Consider the following 22,246-nt stretch of genomic DNA (forward strand, 5'->3'; position numbering starts at 1 on the left):
GCTCATGTTCTGAGCGAATGGTCTTGTCTTAATCATGCTCCAATCCAAAGTGAAGACATGTTGCAGTACCCTAAAAATAGCTATGTAAATACTTTATATATTTTTCACACTAAAACTAAATTAATAATTATAGTCAGTTCTTCAAAGCAAAGGCCCTGGAGAAAACCGTTATTACTTTTTATCTTCATTTATCCAGGTGTTATCTAACGTTCCGGAGTGGCGCAAGTTCTGCCACTATCGGCTGTTTAGCATCAACCTGCATCATATTGTAGCGCCCTCATCAGGCAGTGATGGGGCACCGAATAAACAAGCAATGGGCCTGGTGATGTCGGCCTTGGGAGAGAATGCTGGGATAGTTGGGAATTATCAGGGCCATTGTTAACTCCCTGTACGCAGGGGGGAGGACAGGGGTTTGTGTACATGTTATGCGAGTGTATGTATGTGACTGTCCCATGTTTCCCCATCCTGGTCTCAGGTTCTCACTCTGAAATGCCTGTGCTCTGTTAGTCGGGACGCCCACCTTCACAGAATGTTAAAGCGGTTTATTTCATATCGGTTGGGGAGAGTAGTGTTTTGAAGCTTGGGGGAATTTAGTCAATTTGACTAATACAAAAGCGCTTCCGCTCCCCCCCTTCCGCGTACATATTGCCCATGCTACAACGTGGTAAGGGCTACACAACAGGGAAGTCTCACATAAACTTAATTTTGTTCAGAACACAGGCGTTCTGAAGAAGAGAAGCGACAGGAGATGTGCTTGTTGTCTGAAGTGTCATTCTGGGTTTGAATGAACGTTTTGTCTCTTTAGAAACATCCCAGGATCCCTGAAAGCACGCTGCACTCCATTCGAAACAAGGGTAAATGTACTTATAAGGCCATTTGCATCCCAAAATGCTTATACTGTACTTGGAAATAATGTCAGTGTGAGGTTAGAATATTTACGTGTTATGATTTAGCTCGGAAGTGGTTTTTGCCCATGTGCGCAACTCCAACAGTGAAGAGAAATGATCGAACTTAACAAATGAAAGCCTGTCATAGCCCCAGATCGAGTATAGTATTATCTTATCATAGAAAACATAGTTCTATGTAAACGCGTTGATAAAACGCGAAAAAAAAGCTTTATTTTAACTTAGAGATGAAAAAAGGCATAATGTAATTTGCCCAACACAGGGGAACAACACTTGGTAAACGCTCATTTAAACTGGCAATTATTTTTCAACGTTTTGTATGTCTTTTCCTGCATACATTTTTACGTGAATCGAAGAAACGTAGGAGCTCCAGCGCTGTACGTGAATACATTGTGCATTTAATAACATATATGCACTTAAGAACTGCACCCCAGACCACAAATCTTTCGCGCTTGCGCAATCCAGCTCGACCATCCCTGCCAAGCGACACAGTCCCATATGAAAACAAAGTGTTTCATAAAAAATCCAACAAAAAAATGCAGAATCTACATCAATGACACCTACACTTGATAAGAAGGCGTTATCTGAGTTAGACGAATTATGGTTTCATTAATATGCCAATAAGTCATAAAATAAGAACAAGCACACTACGCAGTATGTAAAGAATATACAAAGGTTATGTGCTAAAGTAATGCAACATTTTTATTTTCTGTAAAATACAATGGCACTACAACAATTTACCATATGCCAAGTTCTGATTTGTTACATAGTCAACAATTAAACTAGTAAAAAATATATATATATAACTGTTAGAAAACTGGAAATGTGACCCAAAACTTAACATTATGGCGTGGTGATGCACAGAAAACAAGCATTTCACAGCAGTTTTGGAAATCGGGCATGCCAGCCAGCGTTTTACCATAAAGAGGGGAAGCCGCTTACCTTTCAGACAAAGAAGATAAAATGTTACTACCAGGATCCAAGCAGTATATTTAGCCATTGCTGGGGAAAAAAGAGGATGATCCTATCCACACGAAACGACCCTAGTTCTATAGTATCTTAATTCTTTCTTCTCCTTTGCGTAGACTTAAAAAATCTCAAAAGCAATGCGACAGCTGCACCGACTCGCCAGTCTGCAGCACAGAACATGACACGCAGGGCAGAGTCTGTAACGTCAAAGCGCGCAACAAAGACGCAGGGCGGATCCTCCTACTTTAAGCACAACTAAGGCGCACACACGCAATGGAGGTAGTAAGATATACACGCAGGCACTTTCCTGCTGCCATTACCTTACGTTTCCGTATCAGGACATATAGCTAAAACTGCTGTGCGGGTGTTTTCTCCAATTTCAGAGGGGCTGTGCTTACAAAACTCTGACCGGACTGGCTGCTGGGACAGACATGTCCCAGCTCAAACCTGCCTTGTGAGGTACTGTATATGCCGTCTGGGATAACTGTCTTGACGATAAGATCACTTTATTGGCCATATACAATTTTTTGGATTAGGAATTTCTTTTCACATACCCCAGCTTGCTCTCCATGAGACACACAGACAGGGAGAGAGAAGCTTGGGGCCAGAGCACAAGGTCAGCCATTTATATGGCAACCCCTGGAGCAGGTACCCCCTAAACAAAGAGCTGGGTTTGACTACTGGAAGACTTGCAGGGATTGAATCCTATGAGCACTCCGCAGAACATCCCTGCTAAGTCTGCACCTATATATCCACTACAGAAAAAAAAACAGAATAGGGACTGCCCTGAGTCAATATGTTAATATATGCATTTTATATACAGCGTATGCTATACAGTACATGGGATTTGTCCCAGTATTATGAAATTTGTATTTCAAGAAATACAAAACAGTCCAAATAATCTACATCAGACTCGAATAAGCTTCCTGACAGCTTACAAAAACTTTCATAGTGGGCAATGCTGAAAATCTAATTTTCAGGCAAATTACATCATAAAAATGTCTGTCATCCCTCATCTTTCAAGCAGTTCAGATGTGTAATAATAGTATCACAGCCCTTTGCAGGGGTGTCTTACTGCTACATACTGCTAAAAACATCAATTACAGTAAAAGTTTCAGAACATTCAATCGCTACAATAGAGTACTCCCCATTTCTAGTATTTTTTTCTTACTCCTGATCTCAGTAGAAGAACATCAAACAAAGTGTCAGAATATATGCTGTATTTGCAGCAGGATCTCTGAGCAGTCTTTTTCCTCACCTGCTTTGGAAACATCAAAGCCAGATCAACACACTGAGCCACACTTTAATGGCAGAGCCAACCAGTCTAGTTTGAATTTTTGGTGAAGTTCAGACAGTAATGTTTCTCCTGGGTATAATATTGCTGCTTAGTTAGTTCAGGTTTCTTGCAGCAAAGGTGAACTGAGTGATCTCTTGTTTAATACCTCTCTTGTGTTCTTAAACAAAAGGGTCTCAAACTCCCTTCCTGAAAAGCCCCAATTCAGTATTTTTTATAGGCCAGCAGCTGTATCCCCCTGCAGCAATTCCCTGAAGCTAAGCAGGTGTGAGCCTGGTCAGTACCTGGATGATACTTGGATGGGAGACTACCTGGGATAAAATAAGGTTCCTGCTGGAAGAGGTGTTAGTGGGGCCAGTAGGGGGCACTCACCCTGTGGTCTGTGTGGGTCCTAATGCTCCAGTATAGTGATGGGGACACTATACTGTTAAAGGGTGTCATCCTTCAGATGAGATGTAAAACTGAGGTCCTGGCTCTCTGTGGTCATTCAAAATCCCAGGGATTCTTTCAAAAATAGCAGGGGTATTACCCTGGCATCCTGGCCAAATTTCCCATTGGCATTTGTCAATCAAGGCCTCCTAATTACCCCCATTGGTGAACTGGCTTTATCACTCTGTTCTCCTCCCCACTGTGTGGTGAGTGTACTGGTGCACTATGGCTGCTGTCGCATCACTGCATGATGGTTGAGGGGAGTCCCCTTTAGCTGTAAAGTGCTTTGAGTGGAGTGTCTGGAAAAGCACTATGTAAGTGTAAAACCTGTGACACATTAAGCAGGTATTGCAAATTAAATGTATTTTAGATTATCCATCTCCATCCAACTGCTTCTTCAAATTCAGGGTTGTGGGGCAGCTAGAAGCTAGCAAACAACGGGGTAGATACACACTTTATTAATGATTAAAATAGTTTTAAAAAACCAGAGAGTTATCTAGGCAGGATATATGAACAAGCATATTAAAATCCCCTTTGTGACTTGTGAGTTGCAGAATTAATTTAAAGGAATCTGACTTAAATGTAGAACAATTACAATGCAATTAAAAAGGCAAAAAGAATGGTCCAGTTTGTAACAAAAAAAATGTGGATTTCAAAGTGAGGGAAGCTTAATTCTAAATTTACCATGCTTTCGTAGAACCTTATTTTGAAAACTGTGTTCCATATTGCTCATTACCAAAAGAAATCAAAGAAGAACAATAAGAATTCACTGTTCCGTTGCACAGTATTGACTTCCTTGTGTTTATTTAAGTCTTTAGGATCTTCTCCGTGTTTCTGCCATGAATGATGATAGCGATAGTGCAAGGCACAACGCATTTTCTCCGCCAAAGGCTGTGCGTAGATCACCAGCTTGTTGGTGTGTTCACCACTGGAAACAAACAGTAGACTTCATCCTCACATTTTTACACCAGGTTACAGAAGCTTTCCTGTGGGATCGTCCCGTTCAATTGGTATAGCCTGGACAAACGTGTCTGTTCACCAGTCTCTGGGATCCGAACGCCACGCATCGTCTGTGGTTCCAGCTCATACCACAAATGGTATCGGAGAGGACTCAGTTCCGGCGGGTAGGTCACGACACAACTGTAAAAAAAATTTATCTTTCAGGAAAGTCTTGTGTTACACGAGGGACACAGGAATGCTGTCCAGAAAGAGTGCAGGAATCGCAGCAGGTCAGGAGAACAGCGGGACACCTGTGTACACTGATGAGGAGGACATGATCAGTGTAGCGACATGCAGTCTGGTTGTTATTAATCACTACAAGCCACAGTTGTGTAGCGACCTGCTACTCCTGCACACATCACACACTTTGACCTCCTCATCGATCTCGGCGAGGTGTCGTGACTCGTGTATTCCCAGATTGTGCAACTCTTTGACTCGATCATCACATTTGAAACTGCTGTCAGTGAACACCGCAGAAATGCGCGTTCCAAAACGTCAGTGGTTGGCACGTAGTGTACGCGATTTCCCGGGGCATATAGGTTTTGTCTTTGAACTTTGGGTTTTCCACAGGTTTGTTCTTACGTAAATTACTTCATCACCTGTGCCCAATCAACACTCTCTGGCTAGTGAGTTTTTTTGTGGTTATGCAACAATTAAAGTCACTTGAGTGGATACTGGTCAGTTGTGAATGATCAGTTAACCAAAAAGATGCGAACCATTTAATCAATATCTAAAATTCACTTACTTTATTTTTCTGAGAAGACCCAGGCGTGAATGTGAAAGTTATGTGCAGTGTAATGTTGTAACGCGTGTAAATTTTGGCACCGTTTACTCTAGTAAATAGAAATTCATCAACTGTTCGCATTATTCAGATTAATATTTTTACATGCAACTTAACGCGTTCATTATGTGCAATTGTGAAAATACCGTGAAACCGTGATGTACTTTCAAGCACATCGGCGAACTCTTCGGCGGAGATCCGTGTCGTTTGCGTAGATAGAAAAGTGAAATTATTTTTTATGCAACTGTTAAAGGTAAAATTAAAAGCGACTGTTTTTTTTTGCTTAGATGTTTTCCCATCTAACAACAAGAAATAACAGGCGAAATGAGCCACAGTGCTGAGGACATCAGGAACGCGTGCCGACAGACCCGTTGAAGTTTCTGCTAGGTGGGTGTCTTAAGTACCGATGCAACGAAGCGCATGATAAAGAGTAGAGTAGCATTGTAAATACTGAAACTGAAATTTGTGTTCATAGAAAAGTTCCATTTGGTATATGCATACTTAAAATTGACATTTATTGTGCAGACGGAAATGTAATGCTTCCAGCAGATGGCAATATCCTGGTCAGCGCCAAGATCCCCACAGCACACGCACGTACTGTAATACTGCGTGTAGACAGAATCTGTACTGCCACTCACAACAAACATGTAGACACTTGTTTCTTATAGAAACAAACCGATTTGAAAAATATGAATGGCTCATGTAACATTGTGTTTGACAGTATAAAGTGTTGCATCGGAGCATTTGTAGATGTCTACAAATGCTTCACTTCACTGTTTGTAGATGTCTTTACCACCTCTCAATGGGTGTCCACGTCCTTTATCATAGGAAAAGGGAGAAACTTCACGTTTCCGATTTAAGTAGGATCATGATACTTTTTACTTTTTGCATGCTCCAAACACGACAAAATCCAACTGTGTTGCACAGTCATTTTCTGGGCATTTTTGGTGTAAAGAGTTGTTGCAGATGTGTGGAATTCTTAGTGACATAGAATGGATCATTTCCCTGAAAGTGTCTCCTGTTTTAAAGGGGATGGTTTCTTTATAAGGGAACTGATCCTTTATTCCCACTCCTTTCAGAGAGAAAACTAGCCAGCATCAGGAACAGATTTGTGATAGAATGGATTAAAGAACCCCTCTGAAACCCCCAGAAAAAGCTTAAGGCAAGAAGCTGATTTTGAAGTGTTTATTGTCTGCAGGGCTGTTTTGAGGAGCAGTGGGGGCACAGACCCCAAACCTCCTTGGTCTTAGTTAGGGGGCTCCAACCAGTAGACCAGGGGGATGGAATCTGTGGGATCAAATCCTGCATTGACACTGGTAAAAAAAAAAAACCCTCCCTATAATTTGTCATCATTTATCTCCAGGTCATCATTGCAAATGACAGTTTGTTGCCAGTTATTTTAGCTGTTTTAATGGAAGCAGTTAAAGAAAATAATGTAGAAAATAAAAGAATAGTGAGCTATAATGTCACAATAAAGAAAAACATCTTCTATGTCATATTAACATTTCAGCTATGTCTTATGCTTACTCATCCACACTATTCTTCTATCCTTTCTCACACTCTGTTTAAAAGAAATAACCTGTCATTGCTTTATTGTTCTAGATTTTCAAAAGATTCTTGTTTTTTCAGTTTCTGACAGACCTTTCCCCACAAACAACATGGGTGACATCACAAATCACATAGTGAGATAATGTTTAGGTGTTATAACAGAATCACCAGCTCCTGTCTCTGAAATGCCACTGACAGGCAAAAGGATAACTACTATCCTCGGGTACTAACACAACACCGTAGAATTCAAATGTAAGCAACTTTACACAAAGGGTTGTTGGAGTATGGAACAAGCTACCAAGCCATGTTGCTGAAGCCAATACCTAATTCTTTTTCAAGATACAGCTGGATGAGATCCTCAGATCAATTAGCTACTATAACATGAGCCAGATGGACTGGATCTCCTCCTTTCATTTGTAACCAGAATTTTACGTTCCTAAGTCAAGAACAATTGTGAACTATACAGTTCTGGTCTTCACAGCATACAAACATAAAATAGTATGGAGAAAGACCAAAGAAGAACAAAAAGACTCTACAGGGCAAGGAGAGTGAGTTTTGAAGGCAGACATGAAAGTAAATAATAATCTCAGACTCGGTAAAAGACTTTGGAAATGAGTATTGACCAAGTATTCAAAATTGTAATTAGAGTAAATAAAGATGATCTTTAGCACTCATTTCAAATTATGTTCAGCATGTAAACCATCCATTTTCCAACTGCTTCATTCAATTCAGGGTCATGGGGATGCTAGAGTCTATCCTGAATGGCCCAGCAAGCAACAGGCACCAGGCAGGATACACCCTGGACAGGATGCCAGTCCATTACTGGGCCCATACAGATACAGACACGCACACAGTCACACCAGGGCTAGTTTTCCCAGAAGTCAATTCGCCAGGGCTAGTTTTCCCAGAAGGTTTTGAACTGTGAGAAGAAACCAGAGCACCTAGAAGAAACCCATGTGGAGGCTGTGAGAACATTCAGACTCCACACAGACAGCACTCCAGGAATTGAACCCAGGGCCTCATTGTTGTGAGGCAGCAGTGCTCACCTCTGCACCACCTTGCCACCTGCAAGCCAGCCACAATGATGTAATTCAAAACTAAATTAAAAAGCAAATCTTATTTTTGACAGAGCGAGTTCTTATCATATGGGATGGATTACTAAGCCCTGCTATAAGGTGGTGAATATCTGGACCACGCTGTCCATCCAAATAGCCTTGAGCTCCTTAAAAACTAATTTTGACATGGGGACAGAATCAATTAGCACAGAGGAAAATGGGGAGCTCTAATGGGCTTGTTCTCATTCTGAGGTTTTATTATGCTCCCAGTAGTTTATTTAAGATGCCGCATGGGCTGTCTTGCAGTCTTGTCCTGCAGTTTGCCCAGACCTTTAAACTTTTATTCATGTGCTTGGGAAAACTTTCAGGTGCGCCTTTTTTTTTTTTCCAAGAGAAGGGAATGATGCCCTCACCCTCCACATCGGCCAATCAGAACAGGGGCTCGTGGATATTCATGGACCTTTTAGATCACCTGTATGGATGCATCTGGCATAACAATTCAATTCAATTCAAGGTGCTTTATTAGCCTGACTGATGGGTACAATCAGTGTTGCCAAAGCAAATATTAACATGAAACAAAACAAAAAATAAAAGTAAAATAAAATCTACAGACATTTACAAGACATATCATAACATTTACATATACTGTAGACAGATGGAGCATTATTGGGAGACAGACTCACTGTTCCTCAGGCTGTGGCAGGAGGTCACGTACTGGGCTGCCAGTATGCCAGTAACACTCTCTTGTACCATTAGTTTTCTGTGTCATACAGTCACAAGTACTTCCCTTGAGTATGAATGTTGCCCTGCCCTCCCAGGGGAACCTCAAAGGCAATGTCACACCACCCCAGAAGGATTTCGGGGAGACTACAACTCTGCGAGGTGTGCATCAAGTCTCTGGTGAGTTTGACTTTGCAGGCAATATGCCTCTTGGCTTTAAAACACTTCTATGAGTTAAAGAAGAATAGTTTTTTTTTTAATCATTTTGTGTGTTGGTTGTTTTAACAAGCAGGTGTTAAGGCTTATTTTAAAGAGTTGCAACAAGGTTTCCATTATTATCATTTTTGAAATGTAGGAACATGTTCTAACTGTATACCACTTGTTAAAACTATTTTTTTTTTAACCAAAGCTCAACATCGAATTTACCCCATCAATATGGGACCAATAACCTTGTTTTAGAAAAAGTACACCTCCTGTGTCTGACTGTCATTTTGCTACTTCTAGGAAAAGATAATTAAAAGTACTTCACTGATATGTTCCAGTTGACCGTCATAATCGTATTGCTGTTACCTTTATTTATGTCATTCTGACTTCTGATAATAGTAAAATGAAAGCAACGTGCTTAAATGTTCTTTCTTAAACTTTTCAGCATCATAGCTTCGCTGTGCACGAACAGGAGTTTATTTAAGATGCTGCGTGGGCTGTCTCGTGAACAGCACCTTGCGCTGCTCCAGTCTGTAGCGCAGTTCGCATAGAGACCTTTAAACTTTTTATTTATGTGCTAGGGAAACTTTCAGGCGCGCCTTTTTTTCAAAGAGGAGGGAATGACGCGCCCCCCCACGTCGGCCAATCAGAACAGGGCCCTCATGAATATTCATTAACCGCCGGCCAATCCCGGGTTGAGGAGGTTGTTTTAAAACAGTGAGGCCGCTGGCCAATCAGGCCGGTCTCGTGTTGAGCTAGCGCGAGGCTGTGCACGGCGCCTTAAGAGGAGTGAAGCGAGACCCAGCGATTCCACACGAGCAAACAATACAAGGTACGTGCTTCTCCCGAGTCCTGTGTTCAAAAGTGTTGATTTATTGTGCTATAACAATCGGGGTCCTTTGCTTTTCTAGTGTAGGTGATCTTATTTTATGATCTGCGTTCATATTTTGTGAACATATCGATCTTATTTGAGTATTTTCGTTTATTCGCAAAACTGCTGTTAATGCCGCGATAAATAGGATTTTTAACTAGTCGGGTGTTTCTTATTGTGCTATAAATATTGTAAGTAGAGTATATTCATTTGGTGCAATTTGATTTTGTTATCCGATATCGCTTGTCAGCTGAAATTAACTGTTAAACGAAAAAGGAGAGATCGGTATTAAATCTCGTCGGATTTATTTGGAATCTTTTGAGGTCAGAATAAATGCGCTCCTCTTTATACGAAATGTTAGTCCGCGTTTTTGATAGTTTCGTCTTCTTTTTTGTAGTACTGTTGTAAAATCGAACTAAAAGCCGTAATTCGGAGCCTGTATTCTCCACACGCATTGCTGCTGTTGTGTGAATATGGTGGGTAGGCTGCCTGTAACAACCAGACGGCCCTTTTTAATATTAAGTTGCTGCGAATATTTTTAGTTTCAGTCGTTGGTCCCTGAAAATATTCGCTTTCATTCGGATCGTTTCTTCCTCAATGTCCGCTTGTCAGAAACCGTGGGGAAAAATACTCGGGAGGTGAAGATTTCGTGTTTTAATCTCCGAGCTTCGTAGTGACTATTAAAATGGCTGGCGATTAGAGCCATTGACAAGACGCTATTCTAATAGCAGACGCGGAGCTGAGCAACGCCTGCTGAAAATCCCCCCCGTCCGGCACCTGAAACAAGCGTACGCCTTCGTTTTTCTCTCGAAATGATTATCTTTAACTTTCGGTGTCAAAGAGAATGGCATCCTCGGAGTTTTTCTGTGATTTTTGTGTTCTTCTCTTCTAACGCGAATGACTAAGTATAGAAATGGCTGGCGTGCACAGTCTTTGTGTTTCACCAGACAGCATTGCACCAAGTGGTGGCCGGGATACAACTTTAAAAAACAGTTAAATACTCTAAAACCCAGCCTCGCCGCTGCTCACCCGATAGCGGAATGAAAAGAGATGGCTTTCTTTTAACGGCCAAGGCCCGTTTCGGCAGCGATGCTAGGAGATATTCCGCTAGGATGGGGTTTTATACACGACGGGGGTGTGTGTCGCTTTGTTGCACAGCGCTGCCTTAAGCCTCCCTCTAGCAGGGCTGGAACAGAAGCCATTTTAGTGAATGGGCGCTATTGCAAAGAACAGCGAGCTTAGCCCTTGTCTCTGCTGCTAGTGCCGATACTGTATACCCGTATTGGGAGAAAAGTAAGGTTTGCAGAAAGCGAGTTTTAAACTTTAAAATCAAGCGGAGTTTCTTCGAAATTAAGCGTAAAGCATGAAAGGCGGTTGGATTTGAGGGGCAGTTTCTTTCATGCGAAGGCATTTCACAAAATGGAAGATGAATTATTGGTGTTGATGAGTCGCTTTGCATTTTGCACGGACGGCGCCGGCTGGAGCCCCAGCGTGTGCTCAGCGCCTATCTCCACTACAGCTGGCCGGGAATTAGCGGGGGAGAGCCGGCTGCAAGGGATATAGGCTGACCGGCGTCCGTGTCGGTCCGGGAGCTCGGACTTGCGGACAGGGCGAGTCCGGGGCGGGGGCAAGGCAAACATGGCGTGGGGGGGTTGGGGTCATCGTGGATGAATTTTTTTCCACTTCTCTTGCAAAGCCAAGTCAGTTTGGCTTATTTTAAAGCAATGAGCTGTGTGCTTCCTACGTTGAATTTTGGCAATTTTTCCCACCTTAGTTAACGCCAACGTTGCATTTTAAACTAAAATCTCTGGATTTCTCGTGAAAACTATTTTTTTTTGTCACGAGGGTTGTGGCTTGGAATTCGTAAGACGGCAGAAGTAGGTCAAAGTGAATTGTTTGGGTTGTACAGAAAACCTTATTTTTAATTTTTTTATTTAGAATTGTTTTTCGCTTTAATAGTGACTTTAATAAATGGTTTGCTTTTCTGAATTAGGGCCACTACACTACATTCCCGTGAGTCCTCAGGCGTTTGCCGCAAAGTCGTTAACATCCATATTTTAAGAAATATGGTTGTTTAATTTTTTTGATAGAACTCGAGAGTTCAAATGTATAGATGCTTTGTAGGGACAGATCATAAGGTCCACAAAGAAGGTATTTAGCCTTGAGGAAAAAATGACGAACAGTTGGACGATCTCTCCCTGAATAGTTCATGTAAGGCGGGGAGCTGCTCTGTCTTTACCAGCGAATTCAGAGGAGACATTCGTTAACTTTTTTTTTAATGGGACGTCTTGCGGGGAGCCTGGTGAATATCGGTTTACAGTAACATGGCTGCACACACAGCTTCGCCTCCACACACGTGGGGTTCTGACCCATCTTCCCTTCTCCCTTCCAGTTCAGGAAGTGAGGATCACCAGGAAGAGCAGTTCAAGATGGCAAAAGGAGACCCCAAGAAGCCCAAAGGCAAGATGTCCGCCTATGCCTACTTCGTGCAGACGTGCCGCGAGGAGCACAAGAAGAAGAACCCAGAGATTCCTGTCAACTTCTCCGAGTTCTCCAAGAAGTGCTCGGGCAGGTGGAAGGTGAGCATCCAGGAAAGGAACCATGTGGGCTAGCGGGGCCTATTCCAGTCCTGACTCTGCCGGGGGGGATGAGACACAAGGGTGACCCTTGGCTTCTCTGATCTTGCGCATGTCCTGATGAGAGTGGGTCTGTTACCGCAGAGGTTTTAGGAAAGTGCTGCCTGTTGTTTGCGGGGGGGGGGGTTGTTTGAGGTAGATTAAGGGCCCGTATGGGTTAAAGGGACGTGCGTTCTCGTTCGAGTTAGAAGCTGAATGTCTTTTCTTCTCTGGCTGTGAATTTCGCAGACCATGTCGGCTAAGGAGAAGTCCAAGTTTGACGATCTGGCGAAGCAGGACAAAGCCCGGTATGACAGCGAAATGAAGAACTACGCGCCGGCCAAGGGTGGGAAGAAAAAGGACCCCAACGCTCCCAAGAGACCACCGTACGTTCCTTCGGTTCCTCTTATGGCAGTGTGCAGTGCATCGTGGGTAGCAGATGTGTGGCCCATGTCCTGCTGTGGGACCTGGCTGTCTGTGGTCACTCTGAGTTTGTAAATAAACCGTCGGATCTCTTTCCTCTCGCAGGTCAGGCTTCTTTCTCTTCTGCTCAGAGCAGCGCCCCAAAATCAAGGCCACCAGCCCCAGCCTCAGCATCGGAGAGGTGGCCAAGAAGCTCGGGGAAATGTGGAATAACCTCACTGATGGGGCCAAGCAGCCCTATCTGAACAAGGCCACAAAGCTGAAGGAGAAATACAAGAAGGTAGCTGGTTACACCTTTAGAAAGAGCTTGAAACCTAGCTGTTGACGCAGCTTTCAGAATTATTCATCTGCATCGCTGTGTGTATAAGCGCAAGGATTAATATAGAGTGCTTTTCTGGACACTGCAGAAATTTTTACTTTAATAAACAGTATGCTGTGCTGAAAGAGCTGTATAAGTAATGGGGACTCCCCTCCTCCTCCACCACCACCAGAGTGTAGCCCACCTGGATGATGTGATGGCAGCCAGAGTGCTCACCACACTATCAGTGGGGAGGAGAACAGAGTGATGAAGCCAGTTCAGAGATGGGGATTATTAGCAGGGCCATGACTGGTAATTTGGCCAGGATACCAGGGTAACACCCCTGCTTTTTTCCCCCCAAGAAACACCCTGGGATTTTTGGTGACCACTGAGTCAGTATCTCGTTTTTACTTTTCATCTGGAGGATGGTGCCTTTTTACAGTATAGTGCCTCGGTCACTATACTGGGGCATTAGGACCTGCATAGACTGCAGGGTGAGCACCCCCTGCTGGCCTAAGTAAAACCTCTTCCAGCAGCAACCTTAGCTTTTCCCAGGAGGTCTCCTGTGCAGGAACTGGCCAGGCTCACACCTGCTTATCTTCGGTGGTCTGCCAGTTGTGCTTTGCAGGGTTATATAGCTGCCAGCTAATTAGTCTGTCCTACAAATGTGCTGCACTGGTTTCATGCCCAGGCTGGGTGACGGTTGTGCTGTTAAACGTTTCTAGTTTTGATGCGACGCCTTTGCATTTACACTCTGCCCGAGAGAGCGGCTCCGTTTGCCGTGTCTTCTGCCTCGGCCTGGGTTAACGGCCTCCGTGTGCTTTGCAGGACGTGGCCGATTACAAAACCAAAGGCAAGGTGGACGGAGCCAAGATGGCCCCCAGGGCAGCCCCCAAGAAAGGCATGGACGACGAGGATGACGACGATGAGGAGGAAGAAGACGAAGAGGAGGAGGAAGAGGAGGACGACGATGAAGATGATGACGAATAGGGTTTTTTTTTCAGCATGATTGCAATGGGGTAGGGAAAACACTGGAAATTACAGCGCCAGCCCCATCCCTCTTTAGAGACCCTTTGCTTATTGTGCTCAACCAATAAAGTTTAGCTTAGTACGCCATGCTGCAAGTTTCACCACCAAGTGATTTTTGTCCCCCCCTGATCTTATCCCTCCCCTGTGTACAATCTGCCCAGGCCCACTGTGTGTAGGAATGTCTTCTGATTTCTCCAGTGTTCTCCTGGTTCATTGTATATTGCTGGCTAAGTAACAGGAAGCATTTAAATAAGTTGTAGCATTGCAATATATATATAAATATTTTTTTTAAAAGAGAATTTGTAAAGTGGTGTGTAATTGTATATGATTATTGGTTTAGATTTTTTTCCCTCTCTCTCTCTCTCTCTCTCTCCTGGGTGTTAAATTGTACAGATATATAGTTTGTAAGAGACGTACCAATATTTTGACATTCCTGAAATTGGGGAACGGACTAGGCCAGATGTCTCCAGTCCTAGTTCCGGAGAGCTGGTGTGTCTGTGCTGAGTTTCTCCTCTTTAGGCCTCTTCAAAGCACCCGAAGTTGAATCGGTCCAGTTAAACCAGAAGTGGGCTGATTTTTAAGTAGTTCAGAGCTTGGCTGGACTGAAGACCTGCAGGTTTGCCCAGCCCTCCAGGATCAGGATTGTGCACACCCATTCTTGATACAGGCCCTCGACCCTGCTGATTCTGTTCCATTCCACGTCTTTGCTCCAGCTGACTCTCGGTGATTGTCATGATCTTCAGCACCCAGGTTAATCCATTGGAAGGTGCAAAGTCCTGTAATGGAATCGTGCTGTCGGGAGTGGACTGCCCTGGCCTAGAACTTGCCACTTTCAGTGTGTGCTACAAAAAGGCTGGTGTCTTTTTACACTGCGTTGGCTGTCTCTTTAGCTTCAAGTGTCTTTGTATATAGCGAACTAGCATTCTGCAGCAATTTTGGTACAGGAAGGGTGCGATAGCATGAAAGATTGTGGACTTTTTCTTTAAGGGTTTTAAGTGTGTTTTTTTAAACTGTTGTAGGACTCCCATTTGTTTCAAATGGAGAGGAAGTGCAGCTGTTGATGTTAATCCTGTACTTAAAGACTTTGCAACTAAACTATGATTTCATTTTTTGTATGTTTAGGATGCTACAATGTTTTGGAAGTTAATAAAACAGTATTACATTTTTATATCTCTTCAGATTGCTTTTTTCCAGTTTATTGTCCTGTGTTGTGAAGAAACTATTGGAAACTGAGTGTGCTGTTTATACGCATCTTTCAGAGATAATAAAATTCCATTTGTGCATAGCAGATCCATTTCCATGGAGGGTCTCATAGAAATCAACCACCAACCTTGACTTTTCTGGAAGCTGCATATTGTAAAGCTTTAGAATGAAACCCTATATGGAGCTGAGTGTAATGCATGGAATGAGATCTTGCAATGGAAGCAGAGATCAGCATCTTTCATAATGTTTTAATTCAGCAAAAACGTACTGTAAAACTAGAGTGGTAGGTGAACTGTTTTACTAGTTTAAACCTTGGTAGCTCTGCTGTAGTGTTATCTATTAGATGTGTAGACTGGAACAAGAAATGGGTTTATTCCATGCTGCAGAGAAGAAGCGTTTAGGCTGTGGAACCTTCTTTGGGTGTTGTGTGTGTGTGTGTGGACTGTATGTAGACTTGTGTTTCTATGATTAAAATTGTACAGGTGAGAGGACTGGTCTTGTGGACAGACCCACTTTGCTTCCCCTTAATTAAAAGGTGAGAATTGAAGGCTTTTGTTGGACATAGCCTTGAAAAGAAAATTGGGACTTTTTTTATATACTACCTTTTATTTTAAAGGTAGAAACTGGCTTATATACAATACTGAGCTATGACTGATGGATGTTCTAGTAATCCCCATTTCAGTATTTCAGTATAGTTGTGACAGGGGAAGGGCTTTCTTAATGGGCAGGCCAAACAACCAAGAATTCATTGCACACTGGCTTGTTCTTGCGTGATTCTAGACTGCTGGCTTTTAAACTGAGTTTTAGTCTTTGACACCCGTGTCTGTGTGTGGTCTTTCTCATGTCCACTTGTTAACCCCCAATTTCCTTTTCTCTTTGAGCTTGGATCCATAAATCCCTTTACAAAAGGGAGACTAAAGGGCTTCAGCCAGGTCAAAATAACAATCGGAACATCGGAAAACCTTCTGCTTGATCTTCATGCCATTTGACTTGTTTGGTTTTATCCATCAATTTATTTCCCAAGGCCTTCATCCTGTTCAGGTCACTGGGGAGACATCCTGGCAAGCAACAGGCAAAAAGCTTGCTTTCTAGTTTTACATCTCTCGGAGAAGGTGTGAGTCTACTTACAACTTCACAAGATGTCCAAAAGTATTCCCTAAACGAAGCTGACAAGCTGTTCTGTTAATGAAGGGTTTAGACTTCGAAACAAAGTTTGGAGACCGCATCTCATTCAGTAACATTTTTAAAAGGAGGGTACTTACTGTAGTTTCAGTGTCTAGTCGGAAGTTAAAATGTTTGGAGTTGTCAAAATAATTGAAATGTGAAAAGAGCACAGGCCTGAAAAGCTTATCCCAACCTATTTCCAGTCATAGCGGAATAACCGACAGCACGTGTCTGGAATTGGGCTTTCTAACCTTTGGCTTGAGCTCCTCGTCTGCGTGGTGCCTTCTCCATGAGCAAGGAGACGGGGGAAGAGAAGAGGTTGCCTGTGGACTGGGGAAACGCATTATCAGCTGTTGACTGGTGTTGTCGAAGTGCTTCCCAGCCTTGTGGGTGCAGTACGTGGCTCTTTTGTGTTAGTTAATTGTGGACTGATGAGGCCATCAAAGAGGCTACGTGTTTTTTTTTTGTGTCTGCATTTGAAGGCAAAAAAGCAAGCCGTCGCTGCGTGAACGGGCTTAGTGTTGACGCCGCTGGGGATTGTGTCGCCAGAGAGCTCTGAACGCTTGGGTAGACGAAAGGCGAGGCCGGCTGACAATGCGCAGGATTAAACTGTTTGTGATCGGGGTGTTAAAGCGGGACATCTGCAAGACACAGCAGGCATTGTTTCTTGGTGTGGCTGCCACAGCGCTCTTTCTTTCTGGTGCAAACGACAACAGCTCAGGAATGGAAATAGGAGTCACGGTGGTTTCACACACAAACAGCTTGCGCTCTGATGCGTTCGTACCTACAGGTCCTGAGATACGTGACAACATGCAAGCAAGTCGTTTTACAGCGCTGCCCTTTTCAAAAAAATATTTACTTCGTATTTACTGAATATCTGGTAGGTCATTTCAAATATTTCCTTTTCAAAGACCTACCAGATAATAAGCACATTTTGATCTACAGAACATTGTCGTGTTCCTTCTTATATCCTGAATGGACTGTGTCCAAGGGCAAACGCATTGTACAAGTAATATGAACAGATTTCTTGGGGTTTGTAGTTAGCATTACTTCTGAACTGAATTAGTTCAATCAGTATTTACTTTTTAAAGATTTAATATTCTGATTCACATATTCCCCCTCTCAAGTGCCACATTTGCTTCAGACATTTATGAATTTGATTGCTTATTTCGCATCACTGGAGTCTGATTTCTATTTAAATATTGATCAGAAAGTGTTTTTTTATGTGGGTGTAGTCCTGTCGTGCAATTGTGGAAGACGAGATTGCTCTTCAAAAAGGGCAGAAGAGCACTGAGATAGGAGTAAATAAACTACAATGAAGAATGATTAGCAATCATTCTTTTAATGTGTTCTTCACATAATAGCAATACAACAGTTTAACGGCTATGATTTTGAAACCTGGTGCTCATGGGTTTTTTTTTGTCAAAGAACTGTCTGTCCCATTTAGTCAACTAAGCTCTGTATTGGTGAACTTTAAATGAACTAGTAAATGTTTATTCCACGCTGAAAGGGGCACTTCTTTGGTATACCCAACGAAGGTTCCACAGCCTAAACGTTGTGTTTCTTTTAGTCTCTTTTCAGCATGGAATAAACCTTTACTTATTTCTTTGCAGCCTACGCATGCTGACGCACCTACCTACCTGAGCTACTTTAAATGAACTTTTGCTTTGTTTTTGACCTAATTTGGTTTCATAGCTCTTCAAGGCTGGGCCTGGTCAGTATAGATGGGAGGGAGAAATTTCAAAGAAAACCAGGCTGCTGCAGTTTGTGGTGTTGGTGGACCAGTAGGTGGTGCTCTTCCCTCTGGGCTAGAATTTCTAATCCAAAGTCCCAGTGTACAGATTTTCTGACAGGGGGTGTCTGAGCTGACCTGCTCGATGCCATAACTACCAGAACAAATAATAATTTTAAATATAAACTGTGCTTTATCTTATTTTCTAATGTGAAAAAGAAGCATTGCACACCTGTTGTATACAACAAATAACAGTTTATTTATGAAAATAGGACTGGAAATAGGAGGTGCTTCACCAGAAAATTAAAATGTATTATCTGAAACAAACTACATGTGCTGGTTTAGCTGAAAAGTCCAGAAACAACTGGATGGGTAAGAACATCCGGGACTATTTAGCTTATAACAACTGAACTGGAAAATGGGGTCTCCTATTGTTGGTAACCTTTCTTGGCACTCTTAAGAAGCTCACGGGCACTCTAAAGGAGCTCACGTTGTCCACATGGAAATTCTTTATTACAGAAACCGTTCGACGATGAACTCTTTATTTGGGTGATAGCTCCATCTTGTGGTGAAAAGATCCTATTAAAGATAAATAACGACCCCCCCACCCTCCGATTCAGAGCCATCCCAGTGTCTCCCTAAGCAAACCCCCATAACTTGAAAAGTATTCACAATACACAGTATTACCAACCATAATATTCACAATTTAATAAATGACTGCATGCCTGTCAAGGCAACTACATGATATTACAACTAATAACATACTTCACATACTAAAGTCTGAATTAATAGAGAGAAGAAAAATACTGGTTACCAACTCTGGCTCTGGTTACCACACACCCACTGGAGTTTGCTCCAGCTGAGCTCTCAGATGCATAATCAAACCCTTCTCTTACCCAATAATAATAATCTTTTAGTGCCTCAACAATGTTTGAGTAGAAAATAAAACTTGTTCCAAACAAACAACTCAGTTGAGTTAAGGATTTGGCTAATTGAGGATCCTGCCTGAAATAAGGTCCAGCAGGTGTTTAGGTGCCCAGGACAAGGGTTAATGAACTTACAAAGGGCCCAGTTCCTCCAGTGGCTTGTGGAAATCAAATACAGTCATTTCTAGAAAAAAAAGGTGGATGTGTGGAAACAGAACACAGAGAGACATTGCTCGGTAATTTAGGAAATGCTTATGTTCCAATAAAATGTACAATGAAATAGTTTACAAATACAGAATACAGAATGCAGGACAGAGCAAGTTCTTTAAAGTCATGTGTCCCTTTTCCTACCACTAGGGGATGCCAATGCATTAACCAAGCTTTAATTTGGCTTTTTGAAAGAGCAGACAGATCTCTGTTCTGGGATGCAAGGATCAGTTGTATCATGTCCAGCCCCGATCTCCTGTACATGAGATCTCCTGAATGTCACCCAGGTGGGGTTGCACTTCAGTGGTGGATAAAACGGGTCCCCTCCCATATCCAAAGCACTTAGAGATGAAAAACACTATACAAATGTAAGGTATTATTATGACAGACGTAGGGATTACAGGGAAGCTGAATGAACAGTATTGACTATTAAACCTATTAACTATTAACAGAGTTTTCACACCATTGAACAGTATTCGAGGTTACACCTGGTGCAGGTCTGCATATCCTGCTTCCGAAACAAAGAAACAAAGACCTGATCCAAACGCTGAGACTAGCCAGAGTCGTGGAAGTTGGTCCAGAAGAGACTGCGATTGTTGTGTGCATCCAGGTAAGAGGAACAGAACTGTCTGTGTTCAAAAAGTGACAGGAGACACAAAATCTTCTCGATCTCCTCTTCTCCATCTAGAAGAGGAGAACACATGGAAAAACTAACCTCTATCAACCCCAGTCCTGCATTTTGTAAATCAACAGCAGTATAAAACCCAAAAGGAATAGCCAAGCTGGGACTCTTGAGGACAAGCACTATGGAAAGAACTTTTCAGAAATAACGCAAAGCTACAAACAAGGGAAACATTCTGGCTGGGGCTAGTGGCAGTGTGCAGCAATATTTCCTACTTGGCTGGCAGTTGTTGCGTGTCTAGGGCAGAATAAGACGATATTGTCTGGGAAAAGACAAAAGTCACCTGCTAATATATGTATATACTATTATATAATTAGAATTAAATTCAGTTTTTTTTATAGTGACAATTGAACTACATCCATCTACCTAGTCATTTCTATTTGTGTTCCACAGTTCCTTGTATTGTCAAAAGCTGGCATGTAAGGTACATTCCCAACATATACTCTAACATTATTTTACTGAAATATGAATGTTTATCTCTGGTTCTGTAATACTAAGCAGTATATCTAGTCAGGAGCGGTTGTCCAAGGTATGCTCTGTTCTGTTAAGGTATTCTGCCCTCATTGTGCACTCCATCCTTCACAAACAACTCACCTCTCTGAACTCTAGTGTTCTTCGTGAACTCTACCAGGAATCATAAAATAAGAAAAAGTGCCAGAATGAAATGACCCTAGATTAGGAAGTGTAAAAACAACAATTTACATGTGTTGAGTATTCTAGAGCATCAGCAGTGTAAATTAATATATGCCCACATAAGCATTATGTCAAAACAGTTCAAGATTTTATCAAAATGTACTTTATCCCCTGTTGTATATACTACATGACAGACCTTCACCCACTAACCTGTTAATGAGCACAATGACTGCAATAAACATTGGTTTAGCATATTTTAAGGCCTATTATGGTTTATATATATATATTGACCATTTCTTAGACACTATTACATTTTTTAATATGATTTTCTTTGGCTTACCAGTTGTAAAATCAGAATAATATAATACTCCAACTGTTCATTAGATCAGCACATTCCCTATGCAGTTTTTCCTATTTTATTCAAGTATAATTTGATAGTTGACCATTCCCAATTTAATTGGACCCATTAATTTGCTCCATCCATTCATTTTCTACCCTCTTTCAGAGCCTTTCCCAGCAATTACGGGCGCAAGGCAGGGTACAGCCTGGATGAGATGCCAGTCCATCAAAGGGCTGACAGACACATCCACAGGCATGCACACACTCATACCATGTTTACCAGTAAGTTTTTTGGACTGTGGGAGGAAACCAGAGCACCTCAAGGAAACTCATGTGAACATGGGGAGAACATACAAACTCACACAGATCCATTATTTTACTCATCTGATCAAATCAAATGTCAATCACATTCCGGGCCTCTAGAAACGGATGATTTACGAATGATCTGGTGGAGTGTTACTGTCCAGGACATGGGGGAGCCATCCCAATTCTTACCACCGGTGTGTCAATCCCTTGTGAATGTAGAAAACAAAAGACTCACTTAAAAGTTAAAGTTTGTTGAAAATGTTGCAATGACAATGACTTCGTGGCTAACACATGCAGCCATCGTCACCTCCACTGTACTGCAAGCACTGACTACAGACACAGACTGTACAGACAGGTACAGACTATTCCTGTACTTCAAGGCTGCACTTTGGAACTCATCAAAGGAAAAGTACATTGATCATTTACAATGGTGTAAATTGCCCGTGGCCATTTCTAAGAGGATTACCTTAATCTCGTTAACTTCTGATTACTGTCTAACTATTGCTTGATAAGAAAGACTGCATTCTGAAAGAATGATCACAGTGTTGATTGGTTATCAAAAAAAGTGAACCCAAGAGAACTCAGTCACTGCTTGCGTTTCAGCATTTGCTCCCAGATATCGCTGTAAGGCAGCTCTCTTACATATTAACAAATCGTTCCACATTCTACAGCATAATGCCATGTTAAAACACTAGAACAAATGCATTAGCAATCACACACAAACACAGTGATGTAAGTAAGGCTATAACATTTAGTATTTGCAAGAAAGCAAGAAATGTGGTGAATGACAATAAAATCACATATCTGAAATCAGACTTCTAAGTACTATCACTGTGCACGATCAGGTGTTCACATTTTTTATTTTATGAGGTATTTTAATCCAGCTGGACAAAACATGTTGTTCACTATTGATT

At 42.2% G+C, this 22,246-nt stretch overlaps 2 protein-coding genes across 6 annotated transcripts in view; one reads left to right on the top strand and one right to left on the bottom strand.

Moving 5' to 3' along the window:
- Positions 1 to 2,088, bottom strand: part of cd99l2 (CD99 molecule like 2) — a 28,399-nt gene extending 26,311 nt beyond the window's left edge. The window contains exon 1 of one of the 3 annotated variants that reach the window (XR_016091534.1): positions 1,848 to 2,047. Coding sequence is in view for 2 of the 3 variants with exons in the window: in XM_088924964.1 (XP_088781090.1) it covers positions 1,848 to 1,905 (58 nt within the window). In the remaining variant the exon portion in view is untranslated. Of the gene's footprint in view, positions 1 to 1,847 lie in introns of all 3 variants that reach the window. The other 2 variants (XM_088924964.1, XM_088924963.1) reach the window with 2 other exon arrangements.
- A 7,553-nt stretch (positions 2,089 to 9,641) lies between these two features.
- Positions 9,642 to 15,308, top strand: LOC148828607 (high mobility group protein B3-like). Of its 3 annotated transcripts, none has more exons than XM_088924988.1 (5): positions 9,642 to 9,736; positions 12,168 to 12,354; positions 12,640 to 12,776; positions 12,919 to 13,093; positions 13,940 to 15,308. In XM_088924988.1, exons 2-5 carry the CDS (start codon positions 12,205 to 12,207, stop codon positions 14,099 to 14,101), a joined length of 624 nt encoding a protein of 207 aa, XP_088781114.1. In that variant the 5' UTR covers positions 9,642 to 9,736; positions 12,168 to 12,204; the 3' UTR covers positions 14,102 to 15,308. The 3 variants fall into 3 exon arrangements, with proteins under 3 accessions (XP_088781114.1, XP_088781117.1, XP_088781115.1); XM_088924991.1 differs by lacking the exon at positions 9,642 to 9,736 and adding an exon at positions 9,764 to 9,816; XM_088924989.1 differs by lacking the exon at positions 9,642 to 9,736 and adding an exon at positions 10,958 to 11,068.
- The last annotated feature ends 6,938 nt before the right edge of the window (positions 15,309 to 22,246 follow it).

The sequence above is a fragment of the Atractosteus spatula genome, chromosome 9 (assembly GCF_055471065.1).
Source record: "Atractosteus spatula isolate fAtrSpa1 chromosome 9, fAtrSpa1.hap1, whole genome shotgun sequence".
In the NCBI taxonomy this organism is placed as follows: Eukaryota; Metazoa; Chordata; class Actinopteri; order Semionotiformes; family Lepisosteidae; genus Atractosteus; species Atractosteus spatula.